General features: G+C 43.8%; 1 protein-coding gene across 23 annotated transcripts in view; it reads left to right on the top strand.

Moving 5' to 3' along the window:
- Window positions 1–23025, top strand: part of CCDC138 (coiled-coil domain containing 138) — an 87080-nt gene extending 64055 nt beyond the window's left edge. For 15 of the 23 annotated variants that reach the window (XR_016230147.1, XR_016230144.1, XM_089327411.1 and 12 more), the window contains 3 exons: window positions 4828–5004; window positions 20281–20419; window positions 22279–23025. Coding sequence is in view for 19 of the 23 variants with exons in the window: in XM_089327411.1 (XP_089183537.1) it covers window positions 4828–5004; window positions 20281–20419; window positions 22279–22444 (482 nt within the window). In the remaining 4 variants the exon portion in view is untranslated. The remainder of the gene's footprint in view (window positions 1–4827; window positions 5005–20280; window positions 20420–22278) is intronic. The other 8 variants (XM_070068676.2, XM_008252894.5, XM_051834577.3 and 5 more) reach the window with 4 other exon arrangements.
- The last annotated feature ends 2344 nt before the right edge of the window (window positions 23026–25369 follow it).

Raw genomic sequence — 25369 nt, 5'->3', positions numbered from 1 at the left:
TGAATATTGTAATAATGAAGACAGTACAGTCATTATCACTTACAAATATGTACGTTTGAGCAACTATGTAAAAAAATTTTAATAAAGTAGTATATGTACACTAATTTACTAAAAATTATGAGAATCATTAAGGGAAGGTAAAGGAATCTAATCTGATTGCATTATTTGGCTTAGAAACAACTTCTAATTGTATTTTTTTTTTTTTTTAATGTCTGCATTAGGTTCAGTTCTATACTGAGATGCCTTATTGCCATTCTCAAACCACAAGGAAGATTTGATTTGGTAGAAGGTCAGTTTAGTCAGTTTAGTGTAGTAGGTAAGAACTTCAACTCTGGGCTGGCGCCGCGGCTCACTAGGCTAATCCTCCGCCTTGCAGCGCCGGCACACCGGGTTCTAGTTCCGGTTGGGGCGCCGGATTCTGTCCCGGTTGCCCCTCTTCCAGGCCAGCTCTCTGCTGTGGCCCGGGAGTACAGTGGAGGATGGCCCAGGTACTTGGGCCCTGCACCCCATGGGAGACCAGGATAAGCACCTGGCTCCTGCCATCGCATCAGTGCGGTGCGTCGGCCGCAGTGCGCCGGCTGCGATGGCCATTGGAGGGTGAACCAACGGCAAAGGAAGACCTTTCTCTCTGTCTCTCTCTCTCTCACTGTCCACTCTGCCTGTCAAAATAAATAAATAAATAAATAAAACTTCAACTCTGCAGTTAAGTAACTAAGGTTTGAATCTCAGTTTCATTATAGCTGTATGACATTGGGCAAGTCCCTTCAAATTTCATGGCAGTTCTTAAATTATTTTTTCAAACAGGCTACTTTATTTCATGTATTTTATTTACTTGAAAGGCAGGGAGAAAGACAGAGATACCTTGTCTGTTGGTTCACTCCCAAAATGTCCACACTACTTGGTAGTAGGCTAGGCTAAAGCCAGGGGTTGGGAAACCCAGTCTGGGTCTCCCACAATAGGTAGGAGGAGCCCATTTCCTGGAGTCATTACCTTTTGCCACCTAGAGTGTGCGTTAGCAGGAAGCTGGAATTGGGAGCCGAGCCAGAGCCGACACTTGGGCATTCCAGTACAGGATGCAGTTGTCCTAAGCAGTGTCTGAATGGCTGTACCAAGCATTTGCTCCCCCTTTTTAGAAATAGTGAATGAGAGAATTAAAATAAAGGTTTAGCAAGAGCCTAGCATATACTAAGCTCTTAATGAGTTAGCTGCTATTGTTATCAACAGAATCATTATTTACTTAAATTTTAAGCATTGGTTTTACTTGAGATCAGAACTGAGGTCTGTTAGAATACCTTAGTTGTCTGTAAAAAACCACCAAGTGCTTGGTGACTTAAAAGAGCAACCATTTTAATACACTAGCTCAGAATCCTTTGTCTTGGTAATTTGTACTCAGCTGAGCTGGTTGAGCTGACCTGGGTTGGGTTCTTTTTTTTTTTTTTAAGATTTATTTCTTCATTTCAAAGGCAGAGTGGCAGAGGAAAGACAGAGATAGAGACATCCTCTGTCTGCTCTTTCACTCCCCACATGCTGAGGCCAGGAGCCAGAACTCCCTCTGGATCTCCCAAGTCCCTGAGCCACATCCTCTGCCGCCTCCCACATACCTTAGTAGGAAGCTGGCTCGGAAGCAGAGTAGCCAGGACTCAAACCAGGCACTCCAGTGTGAAATGCAGACGCCCCAGGCAGCAGCTCTGCGTAGGTGTCCACCCCCACACCCTTTCTTGGCCAGCCCCTCTTCCGGGCGACCTGTTTGCAGGTAGTGGATGAATGGAAGATGCAAGCCACTCAGACTCTTGACATCCACAGCATCATTTTTGCCGCAGTGTGTTGGTTAAAGTCACAGGATTGCTCAAACGTGGGATGGGCAGTGCGGCTTGCATTGTTTATTCTAGCATTTGATTTAAATAATGGAAATCACTGTTACAATATTCATTAACAGCAACAGATTGAGATTTTTTTTTTTTAAGATTTTATTTATTTCTTTGAGAGGTAGAGTTACAGACAGAGAGAAAGAGAGACAGAAAGGTTTTCCGTCCACTGATTCGCTCCCCAAATGACCACAATGGCTGCAGCTGAGCCAATCTAGAGCCAGAAGCCTCTTCTGGGTCTCTATTGTGGTGCAGGTACCCAAGTGCTTGAGCCATCCTCCACTGCCTTCCTAGGCACATTAGCAGGGAGCTGGATTGGAAGTGGAGCAGCTGGGACTCAAACTGGCAGCACCCATATGGGATGCTGGCATTGCAGGCAGTGGCTTTACCTGCTATGCCATAATGCCAGCCCTACTATGATCACTTTTAAGGCCCATCCTTAGCCTAATTTAATCTTGTCAGATATGACTTAAGAAATGAAGTAATTTGGGGTGGTGCTGTGGTGTACTGGGTTTAGCATCTGCCTGTGGTGCGGTTTGAGTGCTGGCTGCTTTAGCTCTCTGCTATGGCCTGGGAAAGCAGTAGATGGCCCAGGTGCTTGGGCCCCTGCACCTGTGTGGGAGAATCCAGAAGAAGCTTCTGGCCCCTGGCTTTGGATTGGTTCAACTTCATTGGTTGCAGCCATTTAGGGAGTTAACCAGCAGATTAAAGACCTCTGTAACTGTGTCTCTCAAGTAAATAAATAATTCTTTAAAAACAAAAAAAAAGAAGTAATTCATTTCAAATACAATAGGTGGCACTGTGATAAAGCATATGTTTCTGTAAAGAGGAATTCAGATTCGTTATATATACTCTCTACCTGTGTTATTGTTAAAAACAAGCATATGTTTCTAAATAAAGCAAACCCGGTAAGAATCTAGTTCAAGAAATTGAACTAAATTCTAGCAAAATAAAAATAGATCTAGAGGCACAGATCTAATTTCTCAAAAGTGTTTCATACCTACATTTTTAAAAGATTCATTTATTTGAAAGTCGGAGAGAGAGATATCTTTCATCTGCTGTTTTACTCCCCAGATGGCTGCAGTGGCCAGGGCTGGGCCAGGCCACAGTCAGGAGCCAGGAGCTTCATCTGAGTCTCCCATGTGGGTACAAGGACCCAAGGACTTGGCTCATCCTCTCCTGCTTTTTCCTAATCATTATCAAAGAGCTGATCAGAAATGGAGCAACCAAGACTTGAACTAGCACCCCAAAGGGAGGCCAGCGTTGTCTCTCTTTCATGCATATTTTAATTTCATAGAAATTATCCTATACTAATAAGTAGGATTTTAAATTGTTTCTTAGCTGTTGATGTAAGCAGAACAACAAGAAATGCAGTGTGAGTCCAGAAGACAGTGAATGTTAGTATGATAGTTCTGTCCTATGTCCAGTGTGTTTGAAGGCTCTCTCTCTCTCTCTCTCTCTCTCTCTCTCTCTCTCTCTCTCTCTCTCTCTCTTTAAGATTTATTTTATTTATTTGAAAGAGTTACAGAAGAGAGATGGAGAGTCAGAAAGAATCTTGCCAAGTGGTTCACTTGCCAATCTGGTTCACTTGCCAGGTGGTCACAACAGCTGGGGCTGTTCCAGGCAAAGCCAGGAGCCCAGAACTCCTTCTGAGTCTCTCACATTGGTGGCAGGGACCCAAGTACTTGGACTGTCTTCTGCTTTCCCTGTCAGCAGAAAAATCAGCTGGGGGGCGGGGGGAGAGAGGGAGGGAGGGAGAGGGAAATCCTCCATCCACTGCTTGACTCTCCAGCAATGGCACCATCCTTGGCTAGGCCAGGCTGAAGCCGGAAGTCCCGTGAGTGGCAGGAACCCAAGCACTGTGCCATCATCTGCTGCCTTCCCAGGATGCATTAATAGGAAGCTAGATTGGCAGCTGAGTAGCCAGGATTTGAACTGGCATCCAGTATGGGATGTGGACATCTGTAGCGATGGCTTCAGCCTGTCCCTTTGCCACCACTTTTAATGGTAGATGTACCACAAAGGTAGCACACTGGAGTATCCAGCCTTCTGAGGTTGTCTTTGAATGGCCCAATGTTCTGTCTTTACTAGGAATCAGGAATCCTTGTTTAAAGTCCAGTTGGGAATTTTGTATGAAGTTACATTTTGAATAGGTAAACATTACAAAGCAGCAACAACAAAAATATATTCTCAGAAACTGTTGTGAAGATAGAAATACTAATTCTCTTTAAATTCTGAAAGTATGTAGTAGTTTTAATCATTTGGAAAATAAATAGTACTTGTAATTTTTACTAGCAGTTGTCTGTCTTGATATAAAAAGTAAATAGGACTTAAAAGACATCCTAGGTTGAATATGAAATTCTACATGACATTTCCCCGAGTACACTGCAGTGCTTCTCTGCCCTTCCTCATTTGAGTTCTAACAAACTAAGGGGCAGAGAATCTAAATTCAGCCCGCGATCTCTTGTCATTTCATTTTTGTTTCCGTTCTAACTTTTTAAAAGCGGTTGTAGCCGGCGCTGCGGCTCACTAGGCTAATCCTCCGCCTAGCGGTGCCGGCACACCGGGTTCTAGTCCCGGTCAGGGCGCCAGATTCTGTCCCCGTTGCCCCTCTTCCAGGCCAGCTCTCTGCTGTGGCCAGGGAGTGCAGTGGAGGATGGCCCAAGTACTTGGACCCTGCACCCCATGGGAGACTAGGAGAAGCACCTGGCTGCAGGCTTCGGATCAGCACGGTGTGCTGGCCACAGCGTGCCAGCCGCGGCGGCCATTGGAGGGTGAACCAATGGCAAAGGAAGACCTTTCTCTCTTTCTCTCTCTCTCTCTCTCTCTCACTGTCCACTCTGCCTGTCAAAAAAAAAAAAAAAAAAAAAAACAAAAAAACGGTTGTATTCCTTTTATCTTCCGATTCTGATTCCCCACCACGCTACTGATACAGTGGTTGCTTTTACATCCTGTTTTTCAGCTGATTACCTGGCTCAGGCATTTGATTCTCTTTGTTTGGATCTGAAGACAGATGAAGGAAAAACCTTGTTCTTGGAGTATCAAGCTGTCCCAGTAGTATTACATCATCTAAGAATATCTAGTAAAGGACTTCTGTCCAATGCCATTGATAGTCTGCTCCAAATGACAGTGGAATCTAGTAAGTTTTTAAGTTTTATATATGTAAAGAATTGAAAATAGCATGATTTTTCATGGTTTTGAATGTATAACTTCATCTGGTTTTGAATGTATAATGTCACATACTGTATTTTATGATTTAAATGCTTAAAAATATTTTGACAGTAATTGAATTACTAATAGGATCACTAAGAGTTAAAAACCTAATCGTTTGTCTTTTTTACTGATTTAACACAGTAAATGAGTATATATATATACACAGAGTATATTCCATCAGCCATTATGGAATATACTCTGCAAATGTTATTTGTACCTTCAAGCCTTTTTTCTTTTTCTTATCTTTCCAAAGGTTTTTTTTTTTTTTTTTCCACATCTGTTTATTTTATTTGAAAGGCAAAATTACAGAGAGAGAGGGAGAGGGAGAGTCAGGGGCAGAGATAGAGAGAGCGCCCTTCTGCTGATTCAATCACCAAATGGCTGCAGCTTCAGAGCTGGGCCACACCAAAGTGAGGAGCCAGGAGCTTCTTCCAGGTCTCCCACATGGGTGCAGGGGCCCAAGCACTTGAGCCATTTTCTGCTGCTTTCCCAGGTGCATTAGCAGGGACCTGAACCAAAAGTGGAGCAGCCAGAAATCAAACCAGTGCCTATATGGCATGCTGGTGCTGCAGGTGGTGGCTTAACCCACGACACCACAGCTCCAGCCCCCATTCCAACTGTTCTAATTCTGTATTCCTTGTTCAGTGGAATAAGATCATCAAACATATTTCTGCCTACAGTGAAAGTAGTGACACAGACATACTACTGTTGTTACCTCGTCAATCTTACTGGTTTATTGGAGGGTGTGGGGCCTGTGAGAGTGGGAGGGCATTTCAGCTCTGTATATGACTACAGTTTAGGCATATTTGTCGTGTTTTGTAGTCTGTGAGGGACTTACTGTTGGCTTTTGTTGGAATAAGAAGTTCTTTCAGCTTGCTGTTAAAGGTTTCTGGTCTAGCACAGATACACCCGAGGATGCGGAGCATAAATGTTTTAATTTGCTTCTGTTGGCATAGCTCTTTGAGTTTATGTAGCCCTTTGACTTACAACGAGTAGCCACTTTGATTAAACACTTCTTTTTCACTTGTAGTCTTCCCTCTTCTCTGTTTCTTCTTCCCTCTACAGCACTTCTAAAAGTGAAATATTCATGCTTTCCAGAGGTAGAAACTCAAACTGGAAGAGCCTTGCTTGGTGTGGTAGTAAGCCACATGCAGCCTGTATGCCACTTGTGGGCAGCTCACCAGTGGTTGGGTGCACAGCATGGCTGTGCTTCTGGCTAGCTGCATTCGCTGTATGGTCTCGCATTTTCAGTTTACTTTCGTATGTGATGTCTTTTCTTCACAGTGTCTCTGTGAAGGAGGCTTCATAGGGAAGTAGAGGCTGAGAAAAGTTAGGTGACTTCTCCAGGGATTCCGTGGCTGGAGAGGTGGAGCTGAGCCTAGAGGCCAAGCCTGTGACCCAGACGTGGGACTCATCCTGCTGCAGCCCTGCGTGTCCGCTGCTCTGACATGCTTGTATCAGTATTTCCACTCATGTCTGAGTGTGTGGGTACTGAACCTACTGAATAATCTTGGGATTTTATATCTCGTTTTACTGATGTAAGGACCAGGACAAAAAATTCAGTTAGTGATCGGAGGCACAGAGATCCAAGATTATTTTAAGTGACTAGATTTCTACCTTGTTGCACAGGGATTTTTTATTTTCATGAGAAAAGCAACAATCATACCAGACACAGTTGCCTCTTCATCAGAAATGAATCTTTCTAATTGTGTCTGTCAGACACATTTCTCTTATCATCAGAGGAAAATTAAAAATTTTTTTGAAATAGTTTAAATACTTGGTGAAATGACTTTGTGGTACCACATTGGTCAACAGATGCTCAGTCATTCACATTTGTTTACTTTTGTTAAGTTGCTATCAAATTCAAGCCTGTGCCTTTCTTGCTCAAACTGAGTAAATAAACCAATTTTTGATGCTGACTAATATGAAAGCTGTATTATTTTTAGTGATAGGCAGCTTGGAAGATCAGAAATGGGCAAATCTTTGATGTCTGACTGTGTCTGACCAAAGCATGTTTATTTGCTTGATGTAGTTCCAATTTTATTTTTATTTATTTTTTAAGATTTATTTGTTTACCTGAAAGACATAGTTACAGAGGGAGGGAAAGAGACAAAGGAGAGGAAGATCTTCCATCTGCAGGATCACTCCCCAGATGACCTCAACAGCCCGTGCTGGGCAGGCTGAAGCTAGAAGCTTTGTCCAGGTCTGGATACAAGGCCCAAACAGTTGGTCCCTCCTCCGCTGCTTTCCCAGGCACTTTAGCAGGGAGCTGGATTGGAAGTGGAGCAGCAAGATTCAAACCAGTGTCCATATGGGATGCCAACATTGCATGCAGTGGCTTAACCACTGCCACTACGCCAGCCCACTATATATCCAATTTTAAATGTAAACCCAACACCTGGTTAGTCAGTTTGTTAAAGAGATAGATCAAAAGGCAGCAGAAACTTTTTTTTTCTTTCTTTTTTATGATATCAGAGGAAGGGAGATAGAGAGCTCCCATCTAATGCCTGCAATGGCCAGCGATGTGGAGAGAGAGAAAGCTCCTATCTGCTAACTCATCCTCCTGATGCCTGTGACCTGTGACCGAGCCTGCACAAAGTCGAGAGCTGGGACTCAAGCTGCATCTTCCATGTAGGTGGCAGGAACCCAGTGACTTGACCCAACACTGCTGCATAACTTCTTTAGCTGTTAGTTTTGTTTTTTTTCTAGGTTTGAGATTAGAAATTTATTTCACCATGTATATAATTTCCAAATAACTTTTTTAAGAACATGAGGAAAAGTTATTGGAAAAGAAGTCTTGATAGGTTAGTTTATGTTATAAAACTAATGGATTGGTAGCCTGCTTTCTATGAGGTGCCAGATTTCGAAGCAGTGTGTTTCTTTTTTAAAAAATAGACATCATTATTATGGTTTTAGCAGTATGAGTATGTATGAATTTTAAAACATTTATAGGGGCCAGTGTTGTGGTGTAGCAGGTAAAGCCGCCACCTGCAGTGCTGGCATCCCATATGGGCGCCGGTTCGAGTCCCGGCTGTTCTACTTCCAATACAGCTCTCTGCTGTGGCCTGGGAAAGCAGTAGAAGATGGCCCAAGTCCTTGGGCCCCTGCACCCACGTGGGAGACCTGGAAGAAACTCCTGGCTCCTGGCTTCAGATCGGCACAGTTCCAGCTGTTGCGGCCATCTGGGGAGTGAACCAGTGGATGGAAGCCCTTTCTCTCTCTCCCTGCCTCTGGCTCTCTGTAACTCTGCCTTTCAAATAAATAGATAAATCTTAAAAAAAAATAAAAACAATTCATAAACATTTTAGCAATAAAGAAAAGATGTATTTAAAATTGTCTTATTTGAAAGGCAGGGAGACAAAGAGAGACGCACAGAATTGATCCATCATCTGCTGGTTCACTTTCCCACATGTCCACACTGGCAGGGGCTGGGTCAGGCTGAAGTTGGGAGCCAGAAATTCAATCCAGGTCTGCACTCTGGATGTCAGGGGCCCAGCTACTCTGAGCCATCACTGCTGCTTCCCAGGGTCCGCAGGAGGAAACTGCGACTGGGAGTGGAGCTGGAGCATGGAGCCAGGCACTCTGACGTGGGATGCTGGCATCCCAAGCTGCATCTTAACCCCTCTGCCAAATGCCTACCCATCAGAAACACTGTATTTGTTTTGTTTCTTTGAAAGGCAGAGAGAGAAAGAGACAGAACCACAGTCAGAGAGCTCCCATCTGCTAGTTCACTCCCAAATGCCCGCAACAGCAGAGCTGGGCCAGGCCTATGCCAGGAGCTGGGAACTCCATCCAGGTTTTCCCATGTGCATGGCAGAGATCCAAGCCCTTGAGCCGTCATCTGACTCCCAGGGCGCATGTTAGCAGGAAGCTGCAGGTGGGAGCCTCGGAGCATTATGCTTACAGGGCTGCCAGAGCCACCAGAGGCTAGGAGGGGGTTTCAGGTGAGCCCCAAGTGCCTGTGACTGTTGAGTACCTTGGTACAGAAACTGAGAGTAATTTGACAATTTTGTCTGTTAAATATAATAGTTAAAAAAATTTGGACTTTAATTTTATGCTTGTTTTATCTGTATTTCATTTTTCTGGTATTTTTTAAATGCCATTTTCTAACAGTGGGATGGATTCTGTAAGTTGGATTGGAAATTTAAAGACCGGTGCTTTAGCATACCAGTCTGAGAAGCAGTAGGCTGCCAGTTTCTACTGGATGCTTTGTGTTAAGCTGTGCCATAAGTCAGTGGTTCTACGTAGCAGCTGTTTCTCTGTTCTTCCAGATTCATCTTCCAGATAGGAGAAGCATTAGCTGCTCTTTGAAAGCTGCTAAAATGCTTTTTGAGTGTAAATTAAGACCTTGCCCCTTCACTTATCTTGCCATATATATTATGAACACAGCTTTTTTCGATTGAGGACCTCTGATTGTTATCTATCTTTGGTGTGGGTATACATCATGTAATAACTTAGTGGTGTTGCTTTTAGAAAATCACTTTGTGGTTTCTTCTTCTTTTTCCTGTCAGCCTTTGAAAACTATTACTCACCTGGGCTTAGCTGTGTAAGAACTTGAGTCTTATTTTGTTACAAAGAATACTTTCCTGTTCTTGTCAGACTTAGTTTAAATAGAGATTTTAAGTTTGTATCTGTTCTTTTTTATGGCCTAGAAGCAGCCTTGTCCAAGTAACATGCTGTTGTTTCATGTTGCAGTGTTGTGTGTTTGAATACTTTTAAATTTCACACTTTTAACTCTTTTTTGAAAAGTTTATGTTTATTTGAAAGGCGATTTTCCACCTACTTGTTCATTCCCTAAATGCCCACAACAGCCTGGGTTGGGCCAGGCTGAAACCAGAAGCCAGGAATTCCATTTGTATCTCCCTTGTGGATCACAGGGCCCCAAATACTTGATATCATTGGCTGCTTCCCAGGCCATGTGCTGGATAGGAAGTGGAGGTGGGACTCTACCTAGGCACTCCAGTATGTGATGCAGGCATTTAAAAAAACAATAGAAACTTGAAAACTACAGACTAGCCCAAAACACTGGTCTTGGTAGGGGCTTGGGAGTATGTTGGTCAGACGATACAAAATTTCAGTGAGGATTATGTTCTGGAGCCCTACTGTATGTAGAGCTCGGTAATTACAGTTATTAACTATATATATATATATATTATATACATATATATACACACACACACACACTTTAAATTTGCTGAAAATACATTTTAAATGTTTTCACCACAGAAAATTATCTGAAGGGCTAGATATGAAAATTAGCTTGAAGTAACCATTCCATAATATGTATATATATCAAAACATGTATACCATAAATATATATGATTTTTATTTGCCAATTAAAAGAAATCCCAGGGGTGGGCATTTGGTGCAGTGATTAAGCCACCACCTGGGATGCTAGAGTGCCTGGATTTGAGTCCTGGCTCTGCTTCTGATTCCTGCTTCCTGCTCATGTATCCCCTGGGAGGCAGCAGGAGATGATTCAACTAGTTGGATCCCTAGGGCAGGCGCTGTGGCGTAGCAGGTAAAGCCACCACCTAGGATGCTGGCATCCCACACAAGCACTGGTTTGAGTCCCAGCTGCTCCACTTCCAATCTAGTCCTCTGCTAACGTGTTTCATCCCTGCAAGCCATGACGAAGTCACAGGTTGAGTCTCAGGCTCCTGGCTTTGGCCTGACCGGCCCTACCTGTTGGAGGCATGTGGGGATTTTTTTTTTTTAATGATTTTTGTGATGTTCACTAGCTTTTTCTTTTCTGTTTAAAATATGGTTAGATCCTTGGCCGGCGCCGCGGCTCACTAGGCTAATCCTCCGCCTAGCGGCGCTGGCACACCGGGTTCTAGTCCCGGTTGGGGCGCCGGATTCTGTCCCGGTTGCCCCTCTTCCAGGCCAGCCCTCTGCTGTGGCCCGGGAGTGCAGTGGAGGATGGCCCAGGTGCTTGGGCCCTGCACCCCATGGGAGACCAGGAAAAGCACCTGGCTCCTGGCTCCTGCCATCGGATCGGTGGGGTGCGCCGGCCGTAGCGCGCCGGCTGCGGCGGCCATTAGAGGGTGAACCAACGGCAAAGGAAGACCTTTCTCTCTGTCTCTCTCTCTCACTGTCCACTCTGCCTGTCAAAAAAATAAATAAAAAAAAAATATGGTTAGATCCGACAATATATACATTTGCATACTTAGAGTCAGGCTGTGTTTATCTGTTAAATATCAAAATGCAAGAAATGCTTAGGACTTTTCACAAGAAAATATACATGAGTTCTGTTTAAACCTGTAAATAAGGGTATGAAAATGTAGTAAAGTTAAAGGTAACATAACAATCATTAAATACTAGGATTGTGTTTCATGCATTAAATTTATTCTATAGATCTTAAACTTATTTCTATTTCTGAACATATCTGCATTTCTTGGTGAATTTATTGTCATCCTATGTTTTTATTACTTAGGAGATTAAAACAAGGGTAAGTTCAGTAGAACTAAAGATCTGATGTTTTCAACAAAGCACTAACATAGTATACACGTACCTGTGTTTCTAATCATGAATCCTACATATATATTACCTGTTTTCTCAAAAGTTTTCACATGGAAGAATGTCAAGTTTAATAAAAGTTAATAGCTAAGGGTAGGCATTTGGTGTAGTAGTTAACACATTACTTGGGAAGACAGTGGTCCCAGCTGCACTTCCAATTCCTGCTTCCTGCTAATAGGCACCTGAGAAGCAGCAGGCAATGGCTCAGCGTCTGGGATCCCTGCCACCATGCGGGAGACCCAGGCTGAGTTCTTGTCTCCGGGCTTTGGCCTGACCTAGTTCTGGCTGTCGTGGACATTTGGAAAGTAAACCAGTGGGTGGAAAATCGCTCTGTCTCTGTGTCTCAGTCTCTCTCTTTCTACACCTTCCAAATAAATAAATACAGTTGAAAAATTAATTTTATAAAACTTAATAGCTAGAGCAAAGACCTATGAGTAAATGGTGTTTTACAAATCAAGGAAGCAAGTGTGGCTGAAACAGAATGACCAAGAAAGAGGAAGAATCAGAAGGGGAAGGAGCTGAGGGCCTCATCTGGGCCACGTTGGCCATTATCAGGCCTTGGGAATTTTTAAATAGTAAGAAGCCTTTCATCTTTTCTGTTCTGGTTAATTGATGTCATAACATGAACTTTTTAAAAAATATGTTTGCATAGCCTTTGTTTTTAAGCCATTGCTTAATATTCAATTATATTTATATATTGCCATTTATTTTAATTTGTTGAGGTAGCTAAGTCTTACGGAAAGTTTTAAAATTCTGTAAGAAAATGATTCATTGGCCTTCTGTCCCAACACAAAGGAGTTTCAGGTCATCCACTTCCGAGATGTGTGGCAGAGGGAACATAATGAACTAACCTGGCAGTCCCTCCTTGGCCTCTGAAGACTGCTTAAAAGCCAGGCGATGGGACCAGTGCTGTAGCATGGCCAGTAAAACCACCACCTGTGCCGGCATCCCATATGGGCACCGGTTCAAGTCCCATCTGCTCCACTTCTGATCCAGCTCCCTGCTAATGCACCTGGGAAAGTATCAGAAAATGGTCCAAGTCTTTGGGGCCCTGAATCCACACAGGAGACCTGGAAGAAGCTCCTGGCTCCTGGCTTCAGATTGGCTCATCTCTGGCTGTTGGTTCCATTTGGGGAGTGAACCAACAGATGGAAGATCAATCTCTCTGTCTCTCTCTTTGCCTCTGCCTCACTATAACTCTGCCTTTCAAATAAATAAACAAGTCTTTAAAAAAAAAAAAATAGAGAAAGAAAGAAAAGCCAGTTAGTGAGCACATGAACCATGTATTTGGTGCTGATCTCTGAATGCTGCCGGATTTGCAGCTCCGTTAAAAGTTGCAAATATATGGATGAATATTTTTTTTAAAAAGTTGCATGATTAATTTAATGCATTCCCTCACCTGACACTGCCACAGAATCTAAGGCTAGTTTTTCTACTGTAACACTAGATGAGAGGAGCCTTTCTGATCAAGTTTTAAGTTTGTATTATAAATAGCCTATTTTGAGGAAATATATTTTGACATTTTGTGGAACTAAAAACAAACAAACAAACAAAAAACACCTGTAGACCAGGGAGTAAAATCCCAAATGCAATTAGTATGGTAGGAAAAGTTGAGAAATCAGGTGATTAAATACACAAGTTGTGAACACACTTTTTATTTTTATTTCCTTTTAAATAATTCTTATGGCTATTTGTGGGATTTTTTTTTTTTTTAACCAAATTCTATATATTGTTTCAAAGGTGACACATTCACTTAGATCAGTTTCCCAGGTACAGAAGTGGAGGGTGCCCTTCATCACATTTCCCACCCTAGAGGGAACACACACTGAATGTTCCCTTTTTGTCCCCAGAAGGCTAGCCTGTTACAACACATCGTGGAGATCTTCTCATAGTAATCTGTAATTTTTTCAGTTAAAATTCATTTGTTTAAGCAGACCATCAGTGATGGATATTTGGGCTGTTGTCATTTTTTTTTTTTTTAAGACTTTTTATTAAGGACTTCCTTGAAAGGTAGAGCAAAGGTAAGTTGAAATAGGAGCTTATGTAGTAGCTGTTGTATTGAATTCTGTCAGGTAAATCTCATATCACCATTTCAATTAGAATCCGTTCTTGGAGATTTATCTTTTTCATCTTGTTGGAAAATATTTCCCCTTTTCATTTTTTCTTAATTCTGCCTGTTGTTGTCTATGTGTTGCACAAGACAGCCACCTTTCCAGCACCTGCACCGACTGGCCAGATAACCCCTCTTCAGTCACCTGACCAGAGAGCGATGAGCTTCTCAACCCTCATGTTAGTCCCGCTTACTGTCTTTGTTCTTAGGGTTCCCTCAGAGCGCTGGGAGCAGGGCAGCTGGAGCCAGTTACTCAGTACCCACGTGAGGTGGATTGTTGGACACATGTGACATCTCTTGCCATCCTCAGGTAGAAGCTGGTAGCTGAGGGATTTTCTCTCTCTTATCTAGAGCTGTGCCAGGGGTAGGGACTGAAGCAATAGGGGTTCTGAATTTCCCTGCTGGCCTCGATATGTCTGGTTTCACAGGAGCCTCTTGAAGTTTCTGGATTTCTCACAGAGGGGCTCTGTTCATGAACTATTGAATCATTGTGCTTCCGGGGGGAGGGAGAATCCAGGGCTTCCAATTCTGCCATCTTACTTTCGTCTCTCCTTGTACCCGCCTTTTATAAGGAGTTCTGTGATTGCGTTTAGGTCCACTCAGGTGAGCCAGAATCCTCTCTGCAGATCAAGAACCTCAGTTATGGGGCCAGCACTGTGGTGTGGTAGGCTAAGCTTCCGCCTGCCACGCCAGCATCCTGTATGGGTGCCGGTTTGAGTCCCGGCTGTTCCTCTTCCATTCCAGCTCTCTGCGGGGGCCTGGAAAAGCAGTAGAAGATGGCCCAAGTCCTTGGGCCCCTGCACCCATAGATGATCTGATTTATATGTAGAATCTCAAAAAGTGCCAACTTACAAAGGCAGAAGGTACAGTGAGGGTTGCCAGGGGCTGGAGACTAGGAGAAGAAAGAGTAAGTGTTGGCTAACAGACACAGAATGAGAGGATAAATACATTCTAATACAGGATGGTGTCTGTAGTTAATAAAGCATTGTGTGTTTCAAAACAAAAGAAGTTTTAGTGTTAGCATGACACAAGTGATTGATTTGATCATTCTGCTGTGTTAGAATGAGCCATCACATTATACTCCATAAATATAAACCATTGTCCATTACAAATAAAATAGAACTTTAAGAAACTGATCATAATTTTTAGAAATCAAAAACATTCAAAGTAGGAATGTTAGAAGTCATATAAGAATTTTTTTAATTATCACAAGCTTCATTATTTAGACTAACCGTCATTAACATTATGAGAACATTATTTCAAATATTTTTCTGTTGTGTTCAGATGAAAAGATGGATGAGTGGACAGACAGGAAAGTACTTTTATAGAAATGGGATTTACTACAGTTGCATATGATATTAACACATTTAATTTACTTCAACAGGAATAATAAAATAGATATTTAGTATAAGTTCCTTCTGTTAGGAAATGAGATAAACATTGAATGAGTTTTTGTGGGTTTTCTTTTTTTAATTTTTTATTGTGATAAATACACATTAAAATTTTGACTTTTTAAAGACTTATTAATTTTTTTTGAAAGATTTATACAGACAGAGGGAGAGACAGAGATCTTCATCTGCTGGCTCACTCCCCAAATGACCACCACACCAGGGCTGGGCCACACAGAAGCCAGGAGCCAGGAACTCCATCCAGGTCTCCCACGTGGGAGGTAGGGGCCTAAGCATTTGGACCATCCTCCACTGCTTTCCCAGGCACTTTAGCGGGGAGCTGAATCAGATATGGAACAGCAGCCAGGACTTGAACCAGCACCCATGTGGGATGCTGGTGTTGCAGGCGGCAGTACCCAAAATTGTCCATTTTGACCATTTTTAATGTTCTGTCTCTGTTTATGCTGTGTCAGTTTCAGCAATAGTAATGGACTCCCAGCCAGCTGTTGTGCCTTCCGTCTCCTCTTCTTTTACTTTTTGCTGAAGTTATATTGTTCATTTTTCATTGTTGCAGTTTATATTTTCATATTGTGTTTTGCATATTTGATTCAGATTAGTTTTCATTAGTTTTTTTTTTTTTTTTTTTTTTTTTTTTTGACAGGCAGAGTGGGCAGTGAGAGAGAGAGACAGAGAGAAAGGTCTTCCTTTGCCGTTGGTTCACCCTCCAAAGGCCGCCATGGCTGGCGCGCTGCGACCGGCGCATTGCGCTGATCCGATGGCAGGAGCCAGGTGCTTCTCCTGGTCTCCCATGGGGTGCAGGGCCCAAGCACTTGGGCCATCCTCCACTGCACTCCCTGGCCACAGCAGAGGGCTGGCCTGGAAGAGGGGCAACTGGGACAGAATCTGGCGCCCCGACCGGGGCTAGAACCCCGTGTGCCGGCGCCGCAAGGTGGAGGATTAGCCTAGTGAGCCACGGCACCGGCCAGTTTTCATTAGTTTTACACTCAATTATATTCATTGCCTGAGACTAGTGTTATTAAAACTGTGGCTTCTCCATTTCTGTGTTCTGAATTTCAAATAACTTTATAATTGTTCCTCTCCCATATGCTCTGCCTCCCTGCCCTGCGATAGAAGAAGGGCCTGGTGATGCGTGTTTGGGAGAGCAAGCATGAGGCTTTTGCATTGAACAAGATTTGTAAATCTTTCTGTCTTTAGACCCTCACTGGTACCATTGTGGGTGTGAGCACAGGTTCTTTGAATCTCAGACAGTGAATTGAATGAGGACCACACAGACAGGAAGTATAGGCTGCAAGATTCATCACAATAAGCAAAGTATACTCAAGGGAAGTGAGAATGGCTTCCGGAGAAAAAAGCTCCGGAGGCGGTTGTTTAGTTTTGTTTTGCTCTCCTCCAGGACCCCTTGGGTGCTCCCTCTGATTGTGGATTTATAGGCAGATTGAGTGAAGGATGGGGTGGTCGTTGCCAGGGAGACTTTTGCCAGAGGTCCTGGGAGGATAGTGCGTGTCCAGGCTGACAGAGATCGCTGGGGTCTCCGGGCCGGGTGGAGGGGTGCTGTCGGGCCAGTCCCACAGGTATTGCGGGGGGGACTCCTGTCAGGATCCCCTGTGTGGCTGTTGGCCCTCCATTGTTAGACCACTCAAGCGATGTCCCCGTCAGCATGTGCTTTACGAGATGAGCTCTACTTGTCCCCTCCCTGGTTTTGACCATGTGAGTTTAGATTATCTGGCCTGGCTGTCTTTGAGCCTAGCTGCTTTTTAAATTTTTTTAAAATTTATTTATATATTTGTTTATTTGAAATGCAGAGTTACAGAGTGAGAAAGGCAGAGGCACAGAGAGAGAGAGAGGTCTTCCATACTCTGGTTCACTCTCCAGTTGGCTGCATTGGCCAGAGCTGCACCTATCCAAAGCCAGGAGCTGCTTCTGGGTCTCCCATGCAGGTGCTGGGGCCCAAGGACTTAGGCCATCTTCTACTGCTTTCCCAGGCCATAGCAGAGAGCTGGATCGGAAGAGGAGCAGCCAGGACTAGAACCGGTGCCCATATGGGATTCTGGCACTGCAGGCGGCAGCTTTACCTGCTATCCCAAGGCACATAATGGGCATTAGCAAGAAGCTGGAATTGGGAGTGGAGCTGAGACTGAAACCCAGATACATTCTAAAATGGAGTGGGTGGCCCAAGCAGTGTCTTTTTTTTAAGATTTATTTATTTATTTTTTTATTTGAAAGAGTTACACAGAGTGAGAAGGACAGGCAGAAAGAGGTCTGGCCATGACAGCCAGAGCTGCGCCGATCCGAAGCCAGGAGCTTCTTCTGCGTCTCTCACGTGGGTACTAGGACCCAAGGACTTGGGCCATCTTCTGCTGTAACAGAGAGCTTTATCAGAAGCGGAGCAGCCGGGACTGGAACCAGCGTCCATTTGGGATGCTGGCACCGCAGGAGGTGGCTTTACCCACTATGCCACAGCGCCGGCCCCCTAGGCAGCTTCTTAAATACCTGCCAGTGCCCACCCCCTCAAACCTCATCTTCCTATAATATCCAAGTCCAGTTCCCCCCCCCCCCTTTGCCCCTTCAGAGCTAGAGTTTGAGAGCCATTTATCTCAGTTTTTCCAAGACAATGGTGCCAAGTGGTGACATGCAGTCTTTGTTAGCTTCTCCTGGTTGTGCTCGCACTTCTCAGATTCTGCCCAAAATACTTTGTTGGAGTTCATTTCACCTAATTAGGAAGGTGGGAGGTGTGGACGTACTACGCGGATGGAGAGATTCTTTCGGCTTCAGAATAACAGTACTCTAGTGTAATACGCAGTTCTGACATCTCCTTGAGCTCACGAGTCAGAAGGGTGAAGAGTAAGCATAGCCAGTTACTGTTCCTCTGGAGTGAGAATTCCTAGGGGTCTCGCCAGGCTTCCCCTGGACCTCCATGTTCCCATCCTAAGGCATTTGCCGTTCGTTGGTCAAGGTCATGATGTTGAGTTTTTCTCTGTGTTTCTGTGCTTGCGTTTGGTTCCTGTAGGTGTAGCGTCTGTCTTTGCTGGGTTTTCTGTTGGGTTTTAATTTTTGGTCCCTATGCCTAGGGCAGGTGTTAGGGGAGAGATTCTCAAGCATTTTTCCATCTCTGTTTCAATGTGGAAATCAGGGAAGTCAGGCTAGGAAAGGTGTCCAGTGTGACATGGAGTTTAGGAGAGGTGTATAACACCCAGTGTGTTGGACCGCTTTCTTTCTCTTCCTCTTCATTATTGTTGTTGTTGTTACTTCCTTCTGAGACCAGGGTGCTGGCCTGGCTGCGTTCTTACGTAGGCTTCCTTTGGGTTGCAGCTTCTTCCTACATCCACACAGGCTGAAGAGAGAGTGAGTCAGCTCTCTGAGGTCCCCTTACAGAGAGCTGTAATTTGATTCGTTCAGACTGTGACTACAGAATTAGCCTGCTGTCCCCATTCTAAAGGCTGGGAAACCCAGAGTCAGGGTGCCAGGGATTCAGAGTCTGAGAGGTGGTGCCTCGGTGCTGAGTCCTCGCGTGGGGAAGGGCACAGACTCTGTCATTCTTCCTTCAGACCCAGTCACTCCCCAGAACCCACCTCTTGATACATCGCTTAGAGGGAAGGCTCTTAGGAAAGAATTCTGGAGAAAACATTCGCTCTATAGCACCGCATTTATTCACATTGAAATTCTTCTAAACTGAAAACATGTAACAAATTGGAACATTGAAGTATTGGAAAAATGTTAAAACTGCAGTTTTTCGACTTTAGTTGAACTTAACGCACACGAGAATCTCAGAACTACTTTTCTCCTCTATCTTATGTCTCTTCCAGCTTTAGAGCGATTGGAACTGAAGCCACTGAGCCTCTTACTTCTAAAAGACTTTTGTTAAATTCACTTTTTACATGTGCTGATAAGTTAAAATCTTTGGTGGTCCTGGCATTTTTCCAATGGAGTCATATGAGGAAATTCACTTTTTTTTTTGTCTTAAGATTTATTTACTTGAAAGGCAAAATTAGAGAAGAAGAGACAGAGAGATCTTCTAGGTGCTGGTTCACTCCCCAAATGGCCACAATGGGCAGTGCTGGGCTGACCAGAGCCAGCAGCCAGGAGTTTTTTCCATGTCTCCCATGTAGGTGGCAGGGGTCCAACCACTTGGGCCATCTTCTGCAGCTTTCCCAGGCTGTTAGCAGGGAGCTGCCAGTACTCAAACCCTGATTCAGACTGGTGCCCATATGGAATGCCGGTGCCGCAGGTGGTGGCTTTGCCCACTACGCCACAGTGCCAGCCCCAGAAGTTAACTTTTATTTAGCAATAAATAGGATTTCCTTTGGTACTTAGTAAATAACTTTTAAATGTGTGTATTTTGTTCATGGCAAGATCTGATTTAGACAAATGATATAGACAAACGACCATCATAACTTTCTTGTGTGCTTTAGATTATAGGATGTTAAGAATCCCAAGTGATCTTTCCGGTCTTGACTTGACTTATTCCCTACGCACTGATTCAGTTGTGTTAGCCGTACAACAGAAAGCTTTCTCATACACAGTTCACATGAATCCTGTGTCACAGGACTTGAAATAAGAAAACTGTCTAATACTACTTAATGAAGCTGCTTGAAATTTCCACAAATATAAGTTTATCTGTAGATTATTTGTAACCTGTCTATTAGCTAAATTCTCAGTATTTTAGAAGATGCGGTGTAACTGACATGGGCATGTACACGTGACTTCGTGAGCTATGTTTAGACCTTACTTGAATTAGACAACTGTGTACTGGGTTTACCGTACCTTTACCCAGGGTTATATGTGAAGGGGAGCTAATCATTGTTTTTAAAAAAGTTACTACTTCAACAACAAAAGTTCTTGTTACTAATTATCTAAATTGAGTTTATGGTTATGAACTTACTGGAAAAAAATTACTTTCCCTCTTTCAAATGTGATTTCTGCCAAATTTTGTCTAATAGAAATTAGATGATAGGCAAAAAAAAAAAAAAAAGATCAGATCTTTTTATTTGCAGTGTTCAGCAAGAGCCAACAGATGTTTTAATTTTTCAGGTATTTTGCCCCCAATTTTTTGTCTGAGAGAGTGAAAATCCAAGCCAGTGTTTGTAAATCCCCCACATAGCTCTGGTTCTGTTCTCAGTCCCTCTCCAGCTGTTCTGGCGTGAGCACTGTTGATCTGTTTTTACAGAGTCCTTGCAGCCCTTCCTGGAAGCCTGCAGCAACTCTGCGTTTTTCCGTACTTGCTCTGTGCTGCTGCGGACACCTAAACTTGATCTTCAGATACTAGAAAAGCTCAGTATTATTCTACAGAAACTTTCCAAAATCAAGTAAGAAGTTTTTATTTGACGTTTTGTATTGAAAGATGATTATCATAATCACATCTTTGTATCTAGTAGTAGAGTTAGAATGTCTAATTGTTTCTGTTCCGATCAGTTGAATGAAATTTCAGTACAACAGACAACATATAAAGCTGACGGCAGTTTTAGTAACTCAGTGACGACAGAACCAACCATTGCACGCTGGCATTCTGTAATATCGCTGGTGAGAATAAGCATGACAGCAGTGCACTTAGCAATTCCTTATTGATCTACCGAAGTGAGTTTAGAGAATGCGAATGAGGCAGACAGAGAGATTTTATTTTAGTAACTAGGTTATTGTAAGAAATTATTACGGGTTTCGTATTCCTGTTAATTTGGTGATTGTGTAAATTGAGGACTGTCTAAGTTTCCTCTTTCTCCCTTCTCCTCCACTCAGACATTGGTATGACTAGTTTTTCAATTATAGATCCAGGAAGTAGATTTTAAGGTGTATTTTCTGTGACTCCTGGTATAGGCTAATGTTTACTTTGAGGTAAATCTGGACACCTTCTGTGTCACCTCACTTTTATAACAGCAGAAGTTTGCTTTTGTTTCAGTCTTTCTATTCCTGGCACATTCCATCATCCATGGTTTCCATTATTGAGAACTTAGATATTTCACAAAGCCTCAGTAGACTTGAGTAGTAAATGTAATATATCTTAAAATTATTTGTAGACAAATATTAATGGCTCCATATGTTCTACTTGGTACCAGGTGTAGTACTATAGTAAAACATTGTCAAATTACAGCTGTATTTTCACCAAATTATTAATTTGGCTTGGTATCAGTTAATTCATGAGATTTTTTACAAGTAGGCCCAAACTGCAAGTATATCCTTGGACCAAAATGTTTTGCTCTCTGTGGTGTGTTTTATAGCTCAGGTTCATTTCAAGCTCAGATAAAGAGCCAGAACAAAGCTTGAACTCTGGAGGGTTGGGAATAGTTGATGTTCAAGAAAAATACATTTTTATTTTTATTTATTTGACAGAGTTAGACAGTGAGAGAGAGAGACAGAAAGGTCTTCCTTCTGTTGGTTCACCCCTCAAAAGGCCTCTATGGCCAGAGCTACACTGATCCAAAGCCAGGAGCCAGGTGCTTCCTCCTGGTCTCCCATGCAGGTGCAGGGGCCCAAGCACTTGGGCCATCCTCCTGCCCTCTGGGGCCACAGCGGAGAGCTGGACTGGAAGTGGAGCAACCGGAACTTGAACTCAGGGCCCATATGGGATGCCGGCGCTGCAGGCAGAGGATTAACCAAGTGAGCCACAGCACCAGCCCTGAAAAATACATTTTTAAAACCAGAAAGATGTAAGCCCTTTTGTGTCAGATGGATGTACATAAAGGGAGTTGATAATTTCTTTAAACCTAGCCAAGGAAAGAAGAAATATGCTATAAGATATTGTTACTAATCAGAAAATGAAATTAGTGACTGGTTATTACAGGATTGTTGAAAGGTATTTTGGAGCTATGTCAAAAGGTAAACCCACATTCCACCACTTTAAATGAAAAGCCCAGCTCACTTAAAATAAAATGTCTATAAATATTCAGCATTTTCTACCGATGAGAAAAAAGGAAGATTGATCAAACTCTAGGATGCAGTTTCCAGGGTTACAAGACATCTCTTTTTTTCCTTGAATGCTTTTCTATTTCAGGGCTGTCTTAGAAAATGTATTTTCTCTGTCTCAGTATCTTAATCCTTTAGTTAGCTGTTTCCCCACTACTTTTAAAGACAGATGCCGCTTCCTCACACTCACCTGTAAATTGTCTCGCCATGTCCTTATAAGCTTCCTGTGAATATGTGATTGAATAATGTGCGTTTTAATCTTTTACAGGAGTAACAAGAAGCTCTTTGAACTGTTTACAATTCACCTGATGCTTCAGGAAATACAAAGGACAACACATCCAGAGCATGCCTTTCTCTGCATTAACCTGAATTCAACTCTGTTCAATTTGGGTTTAACAAAATGCAATGCTGTGCCCTCCAACGCAAGCCACTAGACTGGCTTATTTTTTTAAGAAATATATTTATTATATGTGTGTTGTTTATCAAAAGTTAGAAATCACCAAAGTCACGAAAATTCTGCCAAGTAAAGTTATCACTAGCATCACTTATCATGAAAGACAGATTTTTTTTTCAACTTTTTAAATGAACTCTCTGGAAGCTATGGAATTTTTGAATGTTCAGTTCAACTAAGGTAGTATTAAAATACAAGATGGCATTTCTAGAATTTATGAAACTAGAGTTACTTTTTGTAAAAGTATTTTAGGAAGATTCTATCTTAAAATTATGTGATTATTTGGAATAAATTGGTGCTTATTTGGGAACAGAGTTAAATATGTCATCATTCTGTTTTCTTAATGTATTAGAATTCCTGATTTTAGAAGATGAGTATTTTTTAACTATCTTAATATCATAACTCTATTTATCTTAGATATACATTATAAATTTCTTTTGTGCTAATCATGGTTTACTTTAGAGAAAGAATTTGTATTTTTTCAAAATAATTTATTACTGAAGTATAGAAGGACAATGTAAGATTTTTTAAAAATTGAAAAATAAAGATTTCCTAGTCCCATTACCGTAAGTATGTCTTAGTGCAGCCAGTGATGCGTGCTGAGGCCAGAGGTGAGATCTCGGGATGGTGGAGGGATGAAACTTGGGACTTGGGACAGAATACCAGGGAACAGAGAAAAGAGTTGTAAAATTACACGTAATCAATGTGTAGCTATCCGTTTCAGGATCTAGAAATAAGTGTTGGGATACCGCCGCGCTACTTGAAAGGAATATAGGAGAGCTTGTGAAGCAGGAACAAGAGCAAGAGGGTGAGGTGAATGTAGTGAGGCGCGTGGGAGCTTCTGGCAGGAGCAAAATGGACGTTGGAAACCAGCAGAAACGTCCGTCTTCAGACCGTAATGTCGCGAGGACAAACGAAACTCGCTGCCCAGGAAGCCGGTGGGAGACAGCAAGTGGGTCAGAGACCCGGCGCCTCCGCAGGGCCCCGGGGCCTGGGCTGCTTCTGAAGAAGAGGGCAGAGCGGATGGTGCAGAAGCCATATTGAGAGAGGGAGCCGGCGATGCGGCACAGGGTTAACGCCCTGGCCTGCAGTGCTGGCATCCCATATGGGCACCGGTTCCAGTCCTGGCTGCTCCTCTTCCAGTCCAGCTCTCTGCTATGGCCTGGGGAAGCAGTAGAAGATGGCCCAAGCATTCGGGGCCCTGCACCCATGTGGGAGACCCGGAAGAAGCTCCTGGCTCCTGGCTTCGGATAGGTGCAGCTCCGGCCATTGCAGCCATCTGGGGAGTGAACCAGCAGATGGAAGACCTCTCTGTCTCTCTCTCTCTCTCTCTCTGCCTCTCCTCTCTCTGTGTAACTCTTTTAAATAAATAAATAAATCTTTAAAAAAAAAAAAAAAGAGTGGGATTAGAACCGCTGGCTTGAACCCCAGGAACTTGTTCTCTCAATGCTGAAATGTGTGGCAGAGAAGGTAATTGTAGCATCGTTTATTGAAAAAAGTGAAGAGACAAACTGGATAGGCCAGGCAGACGGCTCCGTAAGAGTGCCGGAGCATTCGGGTGGGCTTTCGCGGACGAGTGGCCGTCCGCCCCCTCTTCTGGGAAAGTCTGGCTGGGGCACGTTCAGATGTGGCATTCCCCTAACCAAACCCCTCCAGACAGCACTGGCTGTCAGGGTTCTCACTGTGGGAGAAGCATAGGTGATTTTGACCTTGTCGGGCCATCCGTACCCCACCTCAAGGCAGGGGATCCTCGAGAGAAAGGACGGGCAGGGCACCTGGGACACGACTGCATCCCTGTTCCATTGCACGTCAGTTTATTTTCTCCACACTTTGGCCCTTGTTGCGTTGGGAGAGCATCACCTGGCTCCTGACTTCGCACAGTAGAAAATAGAGAAGTCCGGGGTATGAGGCAAAAGCACGTGTATTGAGTGACCAGAGGGAAAGGAGAAAGCTCTGACCCACTGGGGACCAGGAGTGCAGAGAGGGCCGCAGAGATGGGAGCCGTGGAGGGTTCGGGCCCTGAGTCTCCCCTGCAGCTTAGCTTCCCTCTTACTCAGTCCCCCTGCAGCTGATGGCAACTCTGGGCAAGTGCCTAGTGTGAGGCAGCTTTCGTGTAGGGCCAGGACGGCGCAGGAGCACGGAAGGCATTTAGGGCTGGTTTTCTTGTGTTCACGAGCACCCGTGTGGTGCTCAGGGGGACCTGATTGGTCCCACCATGGCGGGCGCAGCGAGAGGAACGACTTGACTTGTGAAATGAGGAGGGGACATTAGCAGCCATTGTCGGCTTGGTTATCCATTTTTTTAAGTTTTTTTTTTTTTTTTTTTTTTTTTTTCTCTTATTTGAAAGAGTTACAGAGAGTTAGAGAGGTCTTCCTTCCTCTGGTTCACTCCTCAATTGGCTGCAACAGCTGGAGCTGAGCCAATCTGAAGCCAGGAGCCTCTTCTGGGTCTCCAACATCTTCTGCTTTCCCAAGTCATACAGGGAGCTGGATCGGAAGTGGAGCAAGCGGGACTAGAACCAGCACCCATATGGGATGCTGGCACTGCAGGCCAGGGCTTTCCGGCTTATCCTGGTCTCCCATGGGGTGCACTTGGGCCATCCTCCACTGCACTCCCTGGCCACAGCAGAGAGCTGGCCTGGAAGAGGGGCCACCGGGACAGAATCCGGCGCCCCAACCAGGACTAGAACCCGGGGTGCCAGTGCCACAGGCGGAGGATTAGCCTAGTGAGCCGCGGCGCCGGCCCCGGTTGTCCATTTTTAAAAACCTGCATGAAAGGTTTCCTCTCACTGCCTACAGGTCCCCTCACCCTACACCCTCTTACACACAGGCTGCTCTCCAGCCAGCTGCTTCAGCAGAGGAAAGCCCTGGGGCCAAATGAAAGTCTCCCAAGTGCAGATCAAAGGCTT

This window comes from Oryctolagus cuniculus, chromosome 2 (assembly GCF_051225735.1).
Source record: "Oryctolagus cuniculus isolate XC-2025 breed Fujian yellow rabbit chromosome 2, ASM5122573v1, whole genome shotgun sequence".
NCBI lineage: Eukaryota > Metazoa > Chordata > Mammalia > Lagomorpha > Leporidae > Oryctolagus > Oryctolagus cuniculus.
The sequence above is the reverse complement of the archived record's forward strand: the minus strand, read 5'-3'. Positions and strand labels throughout refer to the sequence as shown.